Source organism: Lepisosteus oculatus, chromosome 24 (genome assembly GCF_040954835.1).
Source record: "Lepisosteus oculatus isolate fLepOcu1 chromosome 24, fLepOcu1.hap2, whole genome shotgun sequence".
NCBI lineage: Eukaryota > Metazoa > Chordata > Actinopteri > Semionotiformes > Lepisosteidae > Lepisosteus > Lepisosteus oculatus.
This window is the reverse complement of record NC_090719.1, coordinates 9,188,919-9,203,700: the sequence shown is the minus strand read 5'-3', so window position 1 is coordinate 9,203,700 and position 14,782 is coordinate 9,188,919. Positions and strand designations below refer to the sequence as shown.

General features: G+C 38.0%; 1 protein-coding gene across 1 annotated transcript in view; it reads right to left on the bottom strand.

The window, feature by feature from the left end:
- Positions 1-11,947, bottom strand: part of LOC138224996 (endoglin-like) — a 36,552-nt gene extending 24,605 nt beyond the window's left edge. Inside the window, exons 1-2 of the mRNA XM_069183453.1 lie at positions 11,837-11,947; positions 9,310-9,506 (exon numbers count right to left, since the gene is read on the bottom strand). Of these exons, the coding sequence (XP_069039554.1) occupies positions 9,310-9,355 (46 nt within the window). The 5' untranslated portion in view covers positions 9,356-9,506; positions 11,837-11,947. The remainder of the gene's footprint in view (positions 1-9,309; positions 9,507-11,836) is intronic.
- Positions 11,948-14,782: the final 2,835 nt, after the last annotated feature.

The following is a 14,782-nucleotide window of genomic DNA, read 5'->3' as shown; positions in this document are numbered from 1 at the left end:
CTTTTTGTGCTGGCTATTTAAAACCCTGTCACTCAATGGCACTGTGACTTTAAGGAAATGCCAACAAGCCTGCTGAGTGATTTCCAGTTAATTGAGCTATGAATGCCGTAAGATTCCATTCATCTATTTTTATCTGTTCCTTCAATTTTCTATTCCATGAATACATTGTTTACACAGAAGCATTCCAACCAAACTCAGGTCTGGGGAGAAGTAAATATTTATATAGTCACTGAAGACATATAGAACATGATATCAATCACACGTGGGTCTAGACTCAAGTGAAAAGTTTGTGGCACCTACAGTACCATTCGTAAATTAAAATCTTGTCAGTTTATGGCAGCTTCTTGTTTGCCAGTTATACTAAGAAGAAGTGCATTTAAAATCAAGAACAGGATGCACTTATTTGCACAAAAGCTTATGTTAAGTATGGAATTTTCAAGAAACAGGTATATGAGCTCTTTGGATCAATTAGCAACTGACTTCTTAGGGTTATGCTCTTAAGTCATTAGTGCCCTCTAGGCAAATTGTCAAACAACCAATTAGAGTTATTAGTTTTATGTTATGAAATCTGTGATTGACCTGAAAGTAGAATTTTTGATTTATCTGAACCACAGTCATATTACCACAAACACAGACATTTCACATTGGCCAAACAGTGCAAGATCCCCACATTCTGGCAGTATCTGCAGAACTGCACCCTTTTTAGGTTTGCTGAGTTTGTTTTATTTTTAATTTAGCTGCTTTTCCCTGCAGTTGTTTTAATTTATTTTGGTGTATACTTCTGGGGATCCAGCCATATCACCCTGCAGCTCTCAACTGGATTCTCACTAAAGCTCAGCAGGGTTGAGCCTAGTCAGTACCTGGGTGACTCCTGGGAAGCTATGGTTGCTGCTGGAAGAGGTGTCAGTGGGACCAGCAGGGGGCACGCACCCTGTGGTCTGTGCAGGTCCTAATGCCCTGTGTAATGTATGGTGGTGAGGACACTATACTGTAGTGGGCGCCATATTTTGGATAAGTCATTTAACCGAGGTCCTGACTCTCAGTGGTCATTAAAGATCCCTGGGTGTTTCTCAATAAGAATAGGGAGTTACCCCGTGTCTGGGCCAAATTTCCCCCTCAGCCCTTACGGTGGCCTCTAAATTGTCCAGGGTGTACCCTGCCTTGTGCTTGTTGCTTGCTGGGTAGGCTCCGGCTTCCCGCGACACCGTATGGTATAAAGCGGTATGGCGAATGATATGGCATGACTACTGGGTATCTGTTTTTAAAACATATGCTATTTGTTGAGCTGGCCAGCTATCGTAGTAGAAGAAACAACAATCCCCAAGTGACAATTCTGAATGGCTATCTAAAGAGTTCAGAGTATTCAAGTACTGCCTGGTGCTCCACAAAGTATTACCGTGATGTCACATGGCAAACATATTCCCAAGGCATTCTTTACTGACATGGCAAGAACATTCACCATTGTAATACTCAGCATCACCTGCCCAAGAGAGACCCCTCGTCATTTGATTGCAGGTGGTCACACAGATAGTTGTGCTATTGGAGAGGTCAGACTGTTTACAGAGAATACCACAATTCCTTTGTGTCTTAACTTAGGAAGCTCATATACCTTTATCTCCAATCAATGTTTCTTACAAAGCTCTAAATGGAAACAAATGCTTACTTAAAAAAAATCTCTCTAATCAATGGCATAAAACAAATATAATTTGTGATCTTTTTAAGGGATCATTTTCAAAACAATATCCCTTAAAACAAAGTTGTTTTTTTCCCCATGGTAGATGCAAATATAATGTCTAAAATTCTAGTTTGCCTAAATTTCAAATTATCCTGGGCAAAAAGTGGTACAACAAAAAGTGCATCCACTCGACTGAATTAAGCAAAACAGGAAAATAAGCTCAGCTGTCCGGGGACAATTTTTAATAAAGCAAGTCATCCCACAGCATATAACAGATGCTCTTTGCACAGAGGAAATTTATTGAAAGAAACAGATCTCTTTGAATTACTTTTTTTCTGATCTTAATGAGATCTCATTTTTAACTCCGAGACAGTACAATGGGCAAGTAAATTATATTTGCAATAAGAATTGTTTCATTTTCAGATGAATTTGATAAATAACTGGGAGACCAGAAACAACGTGATTATAAGCGATGTTTTCTCAACAGAAAAAAGACGGTTTCTATACAGGACACACGTTTTAGTAACTCAAACAAAAGCACGGCTTGCAAAGTATTCAAGGGAATGTGACAAAACACTGTGGTTCTTCTAAACTGCATTTTTTTTTCTTTAGACGATCTTCATTCAACATAAAACAATCCCCATGTGCAAAGTTGACACTTTAAACGTAGGCAGCTATCCATATGCTGGAAATTGTGACTTCCTTTATTGAGCTGCTTTCCACATCACCCAAGCAGGCAGGCTGATACCCACAACCACTCACAGAGAGCCTTGCCAAGGAAGTGCATTATTGTTTGTGCTTCTCTTAGATTAAAAACACAAGCCTGCTGTCTAATTCTGATAGGGAAATGCAAAAAAAAAAAACTCACGTCCTGAATAGAAGACCTAACTTTTTCTTAATGAAAGCTTTCTGTAAATATAACAGACTGCAAAAACTGCAACTAAATACACATTTAAATATTGAAACAATGAAAATCTTCTGATTTCACCATTAATATTGGAAGCCTGGCTTCCTATTCTTGGCAAGCCCAATGGGTATCAATATATAATTTTAATTAAAATTTATATTAAAAAGCAAGGCTGCCATCTTTTTTACCACAGAATGGTAGAAATAATCATAACAGTTACAAACATGAACACCTGGCAAGTACTGTCATTTTTCCAACACACCTGTTTGCCTTCTAGCAGTCTGGACTGAGTACCAGACTCGGTAAACTGTATTGTAAAATGTGCAAATTTGATTTTAACACAGTTACAATCACAAACCTACTTTTCTGTAATGTCAAGTCACACAAAAATGGACAATAAAGTGCATAAAGATAGCAGCTACATTTGTTTAAGTAGACACTGAATAAACAAATCTTTGTTAATTGCATTTTTAAGGTTATTTTTTATATGACTTTTTGGTATGAGTTTTCCATTAACTCCGGCATTATATGATCCAACAGAGATAGTAAGTGACTTTCTACTTTATCTGGTAACAGTTTTATTACTATACTTAACTTAATTATAAATACAATACATCATGACACATCAGTTCCAATAACCACTTATCCAATTCAGGGTCATGGCTGCACACAGCCTATTCCGGGAAGCACTGGGCTCAAGGAAGGATACACCCTGGACAGGACGCCAGTCCATCGCAGGGCACACACAGAGACAAACGCCCACACACTCACTCCAAGGCCAATTTTTACAGAAGCCAATTAACATACCAGCATGTCTTTGAACAGTGGTGTGGGGGGGGGTTAATTCTATTTTGTACTGATATGTGTACGGTCGTACAAATCGGGTACAAACATCCATTCATGTTAAAAAGGTAACGATACTGCAGCCAGACAGTTATTACCAAAGACCGATCAGCAAGAGCAAGACCGAGTGTCAGTCAGGGAGACTGAATAAATTCCCTGAATCCAAGGTCAAGCTGGGGAGTGGGAGGGTGGGGTCTAGTTTGCCTCTACTATGCACACCTATTGTCCCAGAGTTTCCTTGGCCGAACACTGAGCTTGCACTATCCACAGGAAGGTAAACAAGTTCTTATCAGAGCTTGACAGAGGGCATGAGTGTCCCCAAGCAGTCCCACTGCTATGACGCCTCTCTTCCCCAGTAACACACAGACATTCTTTCAGAGGAAGGATTTGATCGAAAGAGTCCGATTCAAGTCATTTCAACAAAATCACAATCTAAGTTTGAAATGGTCATTACGGAGCCCTGGACAAAAAGTAAAAAGCTGACCTTCAGTTTTTTTCTCTTAAATCGTTTTAAAATGCATCGTAGGTATTCCTGGAGTAGTGTGCTTCTGTTGGCATATGGAAAGATTAAATTCATTTGAGCAGATCATTCTAGTTTTTATGGTGTTTGTGGCTGGTAAAGTGGATAATGGGTTGAATTACCTCCTCTTATTTGTAACATTTTTGCAACTAAAGAGTTCTCTTTCATTCATCCATTCATAGAGTACAGTATATCTCTGTGAATCATGTGTTCAGCACCTGCTTTCACTTCATTTAAATAAGAAATTCACCAAACAGAATGGACCAAATGGTTTATGAAATGGAAAAGGTTATTAAAATCTCACAGAATATTTCGACAATTCCCTGTAAGATCCATGCTTCTGAAGCACATCTCTAAGAGGAATAACAATTGGACATTTAACCCCAAAACATCTGAAACTGAAGAATTTGTTTCCTTTGTTTCCTACTGTATCTCAGCCCTTTGAACGTCTTGCTGGATGCCTTTATAAGATAACAACTGTAAATTGCATTGCTTATCCAAGCAGATGGCGGCTGCTGACACTGGTGTGTTTGGGAATATTCTGCTGGGTTTATCAAACACAGTGCTAATGAGGCATTTGGAACGCGCTGCTATGACAAATTAGAATTAGAAAACTATATCTTATGTACTGGAAAAAGTTCCAGTTGGCAAGCCTCATGTCACTCTGTTTTATACAATTTGTAAAAACAACCTTGAGCTACAAGTTTGATTTAAAAAGTTTAGTGTTCTTACGCCAAAATTCGATAAGGCAATTCCTTTACGAAAAATACACTTAAAGATTTCTCTAACTACAAATACATTAAAAGAGACAAAGTTTATTTTATTAAAACATTCTAACATTTTAAATCAAACAAAAGACACCTGTCCATGTGCCTGCGTCCATCCAGGAAAATACAAGTTTTTAAAAGGGAAAAATCAGAATTTCCCTCTACTTCCCAGGGAGAAGGCACTGCCCTGCTGAAATAATTTGATCACTGGCTGTCAAACCTTTCTTTATTATTATCACTGAAAATGTTATCTACAGTATATAGAATTGGTGTACTGCACACACCTAAAGTTTTCTCTCTACTATATCCTTGACCACCAATGAGCTGTCTGTATTTGCAAGTTTGTATTTGTAATTTTCCACAGTTTGGGTGACATTCATCAATGGCTTTTTCACTTGTTGTGTTCTTCCTGTGTCAGCGAGCTAAATAGGAAGCCTGTTAATTTTGTGGCTAAATTTAGCGTCAGCTTCCTTTTAATGTTAAAAAATATATTGACCTTCCCTGAAGGCTGGAAGGTTGCAAAATTTTTCTTTTCTTCAGTAAATCACATTCTGAACTTGTTTCAGAACTCCACGGACGTATTTGTAGAAGTTGTATTGTACAAATATTTAACTATAAATATTATATCTATATTTATTATATAAATAATACATATTTATATTTAACTGAAAATGTTCTCACACATCTTTTTTTACAATCAAACAAATTTTGATTTCCATGTCATTAGTAACACATACAAGCAGACTTGTGAGCTTACCTGTCTCCTGCTAGTGCAGCATGCTAAGATGGTTGCACAAGTTCTAACTCATTCATTGTTGCTGCTTGCTAGAGCAAAAAATTCACACTGCCCTGGGTAAAACCGCTAACTTTGGGCTACCCCTAACAAAGTCTCTTTCAGGAGAACCAAAGTGCAAACGTTAAAAAAAAAGAAAAAATTAAGAAGTTACTGACTGAATCATTGAGAAATGTTCATTACAGAAAGGAACTAGGACATCTGTGACTGTAGAATTCTTAAACTTTAATAAACTCCAGGAAGAATTTGAGTTAAAAAATGTATTCCATCCAATACAAGGTCACAAGTAGAACAAGAACATATCCCAGCAAGCAAAACGCACAAGGCAGGATACACTTTGGATGGGACACCAGTCCATCGCATGGCACACACAGCTGTAGAATGTTTAAAATAGCTCTTCAACCTCTCAGAATGAGGAGACATTAGCAATGACCAGACACAAGGCAGGTCTCAGGGACACTTATGGACTCCTGACTTTGAATGTCCACAACATCTCTAGCTGAAACTGAATGCATCATTAGCAGCTGACACTAGCGTTCTTGGATTCTGATAGAGTTGAATTCAATTCAAAATACTTTATTCATCCCCAGGGGAGCAATTTCACCACAAGAAAAGAAACACACAAGGTGTTTTAAAAGTGTATACAAAAAATGTGTATATAATCCATCTGTTTTGCAATTATTGTATTGCATTTAAATTGTATCACAAAAATGTCCTCATTTTGTCCTCATTCCTCAATTGTTTCGCTAACAGTAATGTAAGGTTACATCATTGCTTGAGCTCTGGCCTGATGGGTTTATTTCAAAGTGGAGCACGAAAGGAGTTATGAGAAAACAATGTTTGATCACAAGACTACAACGTGAGATAATTAGCTGTAGAGGCTAACATACTCTATTCCCACCTTTGAGTGTTTTAAAAAATGTATTTGTTTTACAACAGGGGGAAGAGGGGACAATGTACCTGTTTGTCTACTGTAAGATCCACAAATGGGTTCGGGCTGGTCAAACCAGACCAGATGATCAGTGAAAATCCAGAGCTTTAAACACTCTCCAGGCATAAACAAAAAACAGATACTTTTTAATTTAATATTGCTAATATGAATCATACATTTCTAATTATTAATGGCCTTCTCATTGTATTTTCAGCTGCTAAATTTCACATTCCTACCTCTGCATATCAGTTAGCCCACTTTCTCAAAGCAGTACACATATAGTACCTCAATGCCTATCATTACACCTCTGGCCCTTACTTTCCCCAAGGAACCCAACATCACCAGTTGCCTTATATATCAGTGAAAAACGCAGGGGACTGGCTGCTTAAAAAAAAAAACAGACGAGAGAGCAGATTGTTAATTGCAAGGCGATAGAGATAGAGATCAGTCTCCATGGGCGACAACTGGTCGCGTCGGTAGGTCTCACTGCCACCCAGTCTGGACAACCAGTGTGGTGTTCTGTGAAGGGGGGGGATGCTTATTTAGACTCCAGACACCATATTTAGTAGGGAAATTCTTTTTTTTCCCAAACTTTCTAAGAAGCCGTCGTCTCTCCCTGTCAGCCTTGTGTTGTGTTATCTGATGGTGACATAATGCCCCCGTCCAGTCTAGCTTCCTGAGGATGGAGGGCCTCTATGGCTCCTAAGCTGGATCGCTTGCTCCTTGTTCTGTCTTCTCCCCTCCCACTCTGCTAAATGCTTTGTAGTTTTCTTTTGGCCTGCGCATTTTGAACTCTGTGGGGAGGTGAAGACAGCGGCCTTGTGGCCAGCCAGGGAGCAAGGCTGGAGATCGGAGAGACTGACAACGTCAAGTGCCATGTTTGGTATTGGTTTTCATTCCATCGCAGACCTTAATGACTTAATTGAACCAATTAAGTGGATAAGATCCAGTCAGATCCAGGTCTTAATAGGGAGGTAATTGAAAGGTGCCCCTAAAACCTGCAGGAAATCATCACTTGAGGACCCGAGTTGCCCACCCTTGTCTTAGAGAATCACCCTAAAGCTGGGAGGAGGCAAGACAGGATTTTCCAGCAAACAGTTTTACCCCCAGGTCTACCCTAACTCAATCCATCACTCTCAGTTCCAATGTAGTCACATAGGAAGCTGAAAGCATCAGGCTGTAGTACACAGCCTCACAGTCCTGCTTCTCTGAGCCACACTGTCTTCCGGCTTACATTCTAAACGACCCCCAAAGTGATCCTTTGATTTCCGTAACCAGACGCTTTCATTGTCTTCAGGTTTTAGAAAGATATTTTGAGATGCTTGAAAAAAAATGTTCAACAACGATGCTAAATCTGCACCATGTTCAGGAGCAAAAAAGTAAATAATTTAAATAAGGTAAAACTAGTACAGTTCCTGAAGGCTCAGATTGGTAACAGAAAGCTCAGTTTAGATGATATAATAACAACAGGTCCTGTGAACCAAAAATAGGCAGCTCTGTTTTACTAGTTAATCAAGTCCTGGAATTATAGAAAAACATTAATTGTGACTAAATTGTTCTAGTGCTCCGAGCTCAGAGCATTAATGAAAATGATTCTCAGTATGAATACTTCCAAGTAGCACAGCTAAATGGCACCGATTGCCCTAATTGGGAGAGATAAAATATATACACATTACAGATCCAAAAGACCGGAACATCGATTCAACGAGCCCAGTCATAGAGACTGAGTGTCGAGCGAGCATGAGCAGTGAGGTACGAGACTACGAGAGCATAGATATCGATGATCGAGTCACAATAATAACGCACACAGCCAAGTTGGGCCTCTCGCAGCCAGTCTCATTGCTCAATTTATCATTCTTCAATTGACGACCATGTTTGTTTTATTATTATCATATTTTTGGGGGAATTTCATTTTTTATGCGCAGTTCAGTTTCCCATGTGCGCTGGTTTCATAACCTGTGTGTGCGCGTGCACATGCGCACAGTTTAGAGGGAACATTGCTTCTGAATTGCGTATTTGGGGTGAATGTTTTCAGCCTACAGGCTTCTTGCATTGTTACAGGAAAGTGTCTGTGTAACAAGTTTTACTTCATAGATGTTGGTTATTTGATATCGAGACTGAATCATTTTTCTTCCTCACTGACACCACATTCTTTTACTTCTATTTATTCTTCATCCAATCTGTTGAAATTAAATGTTTTGTTCACGTGTCTTTATCTTTAGCACATGCAGTATCAGAGCAAAGAAAAACTAGACAATAATGTGTTTTTTTCTCCTTCAGCTTTAACACTTTGAGGAATCCTGGAGAGAAATCTTCTGTCCCGTTATATAAGGGAGCTTTTTATATTCATATTATAACTCACTGCAGAGAAAAGTCAATACAATTTTGTAGCAAAGCAGAATAAAAACCTTTACAAACTATGAGGACCCACATTAGGGTGGCATGCTGGAGCAATGGTTAGCATTGCTGCCTCACACCGCTGGGGTCCTGGGTTCAATTGCTGGGGTCCTATCTGTGTGGAGTTTGTATGTTCTCCCTGTGTTCACATGGGTATTCACCAGGTTTTCTGGTTTCCTCCCAAAGTCCAAAGACATGCTGGTAGGTTTATTGGCTTCTGGGGAAAATGGCCCTGGTGTGAGTGTGTGTCACCTGTGATGGACTGGCGTCCCATCCAGGGTGTATCCTGCATTGTGCCTTTTTCTTGCCGGGATCGCAACTGTACACTGTATTGGATAAAATAATTTTAAAATGGATGGATGCAAAAGCAGATTAAAACTGTGCGGCTGCTATATAAACACCAACTACATTTTATTGTTGCCCAGTGTTGTGAGGTTTGCGAGAGAATTTAGCAGGAAGACCGCCAGCACATGTACCTGTCTGCAGCACTATGATGAGAAGGAGCAGGGTGGCTCTCTCCATGACTGAGGACTCCAGATGACTTTTCTCTACCCAGTGTCAAGAAGTTCAGGCCAACTCGTCCCCGTCTGATGACAGTGTCGCTGTGGGTTTCTGAAAGGGTCCGTGAGACAAGATTGTCCACACCAATCCAGCCTTGATGTGTCTTAAATTGCTGGGGAAGAAGACAAGGGAATTATTCCAAAACTCTTATGTGAAGATTTATGTTTCTGGGGATCTTGCAATAAAATACAAATATATAATGCCAAAATATGTCTACAAAGTATTGCTTCAATTAATGTGTAACAAAAATAGCGTGTGTTATTAATAATTTTGTGTGCAGATTTTTTATTTTCTCTACACGAGACTCTCTGGAATGTAAATTATTATTCTGTTTTACAATGAGTATGATAGGATTTTTTTATGCCATACAATGCCTTATAAGAAGTAGGTCTGTAATGATCAGGACCAAAAACTGCTACAGAACTCCAATTATTCCATCTGTCTAAAAAATATATATCTTTAAAAGTCTGTAAAAGTCACTACAAATATTCTATATACTGTACACAGTTCACTTCACAGGTATTTGTACAGTTTTCGTTTATGTGTTTTTTAGTTAACACACTATATATATACTGTATAATATTTTACACACAATTTGTGTGTAGGGGAGGCATTTTGTTAATAAAACTATAAAATGTGTGTATGAGATTTTGTTTCGAATGAGAAATGTCATGCGATTCATGAAACAAAACTATAATATTGAGGATTCAGCTGAACCGAACTGTGGTTTGTATTAAATGACAATCACACTGTTAGCTAGAATTTAAAATGTTTTGTTTATTCTTCTAATTTTGTGGTTAATGTTACAGAGCCAAACAATGTACATAATTTGATGACTAGGGATGGCATAAATTACAAAAGCACTTTTTTTTTTCTACTGGCAGATTTGTCAAAGTCTGTCAAATGCACAACTACTGTATACCCTAGTAGTACACTTTTAAATTGCTTGCGTCTGAGAAAATACTGGAAATAGCCTAATTCCTTTATAAAAAGTCGGAAATTGTCCCGCTGTAAACAAAGGATATCTTGATTAACAACATTAGGAAATTAAAAAGGAGGCTAATGAACACAACAGATGTTAGGTAGCTAAGTGCACCTCAAGGATTATTTTAAGTGTTCCAGTTAACAAAAGATTAATTCTCACAGTTTATATTATAACTTCACTTTTTAAATTGTCGCATACGCATCAGAGGCGAATCTGCATTACGAAATATCTAGCTAAAGCAAAGCCTTACACAATCAGTAAATGCAAATACCCACTGTAAAACGTTACTGCACCCGAACGCATTTTTCAGCTACGCCTTTGCAAAAACTATTAACCTGTCTTTAAATTAAATAAATCATCGCATTGGAAAAGATAGTACTCAATTAATGCATTATATAAATATGATACAATGATATTCTACATGCTATAAACTATAGATACAGAAAAAATATTGGCAATTCGAAAACATATCAAAATCTTTCTGAATGCTGAACTGGTGCTAACTTCGCAGAAGTTCCAAAGGGTAAAGTATTTGTACTGATATTTTGACGAAAGTTTAATTGAATCCAGATGACAACGTAAAATGTACCGTGAAAACATCTATTTACGTTCATTTTTCACTGTTATAAATGATAACAAATATATTTTACTTTTGAGATTTGAATTCTAGGACTTTTTAGTGCACTATTTAAAAAAGGTGCAACAAGATTAGATAGCTAGAGGTGACTTTACAACAGAAATGTTTTTTCCTCATTTGTTCTCCAGTTTATGGAAACAGTAGCCTAGCTGTCTAGCACAGTACTATACCTCAGCACATAAGAATCCCAAAACAATTCTACAGAGTGTAAAATGGGTTTAGCGGTAACTCTGTGGTCAGTGACTCTTGGCCGACTTTATCCGGAAACTGTAAGGCGTCCTTTTCTTTAAATAATATTACAATGAGTGATCTGATAAGGGGAGACTATTCTAATTATATTGAGTAATGTAACGGAAAAAAATATTAACTATTTTAAAGTCGGGCAACATACAGTACTTTCTCCCAAAATAATTACAAAGTACATAGGCAAAATCAGAAAATGAGAAAAAAATACTTACGAGGAATAAAGAGAAATACAGTACAGTAGCATCCAATCATTCACTTATGACTTCTAGAACCCGTCATATTTTTCAGTGTAGGGACATTTTAAAGATTTTATTTCATAAATTAAACCAATATATATATACTGTGCATGTTGTCCGTAAGAAAATGGTCAACAGAAAAAAAAAATATTAGCGTACAAGAAAGGCGTCTAAAATGTAAATAAAATCTAACACGCTTCTTCGTAATTAGACTTAGCACCAGATACCGTAGTGTAACACCAGTAATGAAAGTACATCTGTTAAAATAGGGTTAGCAGTTCATAACAATGCTGACAAAGAACACGTGAAAGAAAGTAGTAAAAAGGTGATAAACTCACAGAGTAATAATGAACTCCTCTCAAAGCTTTTCAAAACCCCCGATGAATCTGTCCCACTCCTCTCAGACACTGAAAGTTAGTGAGTTTCCTTCCATACAAAGCCGAACCTTTGTACCACTCCCACCTCGGCCGGCTGAGATCCCCGTCACTCAGGCAGGCTGACAGCGGAACTAGCGAACAGGAGACGAGAAATACAGGCGGCGGCCAATCTCTTACAACCTCGGTTTGCCTGACCAGCAGAACAGCTGGTAAATTTCCAGATTTTTTACACAGTGACCTCATATGTTCATCACTGAGGCTTGCCTTATTACTGTTCAGACAGCAAAAAATAGAAAACACTGACATTCACAAAAATCGCATTTCATATAAATGCAAAATCCACAGTCAGACTTGTGATACTATACTGCACCTCAAATGGATAATATTGCCACAGTCCACTCTTTAAATAGCTGTTAATAATTTATTTAAACTTATATTCGCTGGTAAAGACACGGTGTATGTGAAACGGTTATCTGTACCCACGGGTTTTTGGTAACCTAAAAGCAACTGGAATAAAATGTTCGTTTGCTGTAACAGTCTCCTTTTCAATTTAATAATTCCTGTTTTCTAAAAAAAGCCAGCAGGCGTTTCAGACATTCTCAGAATTGTACTTATATCTTTGTTACCAGGCTTTTCTTGATAAAGTGGTATCTTTTACATAACAGAAACAGAAATTTGATGGCCTGTTTTCAAATGTTATTTGTGGAAAAACCCAACTTAAAAATACAGCAAACAAACTAATAAACAAGTTAATATATACACTTTTTAAATAATACAACGGGATGGAATTTTATATCTTATATTCAATTAATACAACTGGCAATTCATCTACAGTATAGTATTGAAAAATACTGAAAATATTGAAAAAAATATTTGAAATATATTTTTTTGCCCCAAACTCTTTCAAAAAGGCGGAAAAGGGTGAAAATAAAATGTTGTAAGCAATTGCTAAATACTGTGTGTACTTTATAGTGCTACTTATTTGCAGTTTCCAGTGACAAACGCTACACGCTCCATTACTGCAAAATATTTATTAGGTTTAGTTGCAATCAAATAATAAAAAATAGTATCTCTTATTTAACCAATTAAGTTAATTGAGATCATTTTGTCAGCCACAATGGCGAGCTGACGTTAAGCCGCACCAGGCCCTACCGGGAAAATGAACCCACGACAGTCCGGAGTCCTATACGCTTCTCAAAAACAAAACCAAGGGCCCGAAACTGACTTTGGTCCGTTTTTAACAACACGACACCCCCTTGAGGCAAAATGATGACCATACAGTCCGTACGGTTGTTTAAGGGGAATCTGCACCATAGAGAGCATGTACATAAAGTTTCGTGTTTCACTCAATTGGATCTCCTGTATTATCTGAATGCGTATCACAATCAATTGCTCCTGAGATTATTTGTCTTTCCCGAGACAAACAAGTACTTATTGTACAACAACAGTAAGAAGAAGATCAAACAAACATTTAGCAGTTTATTTTCCTTTTTACTCCAGTTTTACTCCAGGAGCTCAATAATAACAATAATAATAATTCACAGCTTTCCTGAGAATGGCTACATTATATGACAAAACTAAAACAAATAAAATTTGTTAAATAAATAAAATAAATAGATAAATAAAATGTAATTTCCTGTTTATCACAACAAGAAAAACTGAGTGTGTTTTAAAACGAATATTTAAGTCCCTGCTTCTTTATCCTAGTCCTGGAGTTCTACAGCACTGAATCATTGTGTGTTGACATTGTGGTAGGTCTTAAGTAGGTTTTCCTCTGCGATTTGCCAGTACTTCGATCCATCTGTGTTCCTATCGGTCGTGACCAGCTTCTCAGTCCATGCTGAGAAGAATGAACCGAAGGCAGGGATAGTGTTAACTAGTGATAGCATGTTATGTTTGTGTCAGATGTACAGTAATGTTTCACATTTAGGCTGAAAATGTTCCTATTTTGGCTTGTTTGACAGTGACTGCAAAAAGCTTTTGCCACATGTTTGCAATATCACTTAAATGCTTTCTTGAGAACCCATGTGGGATTTGAGAAGTTTTTAATGCTCCATTTAAGCTGCCTTGTGGAGTATTGTTAACCCACAGAACAAAACGATGCACGGGACACAAGGGACCCATGAAAAAATCCAAAAATAACCCCCCATTAACCAGAAGAGGAAAATAATCCTCTTAAAAACATAAAGGAGCACTTCACTCCTTCCTGCACAGTTCCATCTCTCCATCACCCGCAAGCTGTAATCCTTAATTACAAAATCCCCCAAAAGCACCATTTTCCAGAATCATTTCAGACTTCCAGGCATACTTCTTCCTGGAGAATGGAATAAGGAGAGAACACTCCAGCAGGGACTCCTCTTTAACTCTCTCCTGGTCACATTCCTGGCTAGTGCTACTCGTACTCTTCAAATCAGACTTGCTCTGCCTTGTTTCTCTCATCCCACACTATTACTCCAGCCTTCCCTTGAAGTGGCCAATCTTGCCTGTCACTGTCTTGACCATTCAGCCCAGGGTATCTCTAGTGTCTCAACTCTCTCGATCCCCCCTCTTGACCTCCCTACCTCTCCTCTTCTGCCAGGCTTTCTGCTCCTATTCTACATTGCAGATCTGGTTTAAAGTTGTAGCTCCAACTTTTCCAGAATCATTTCACCATTGTAGCTCCAACTTTAAACCAGATCTGCTCAGTCTCTCTACAAAGCTCGTCTGTGGTCTCACTCACACTGATACTGCACTTTGCTCAATGGCATTGGCTTTCTTTGCTGTGATCAATAATTCAGTGTTGTTAACCACTCACTGGATATTTGATGTCTCTGTGCTGTGTGATGAGCATTTCCCCTCTAACATGTGTCTCACTATTTTTTATCGTTTTCACATTGTTTTATTGCATTTTAAAGGTTTCTTTTTGTA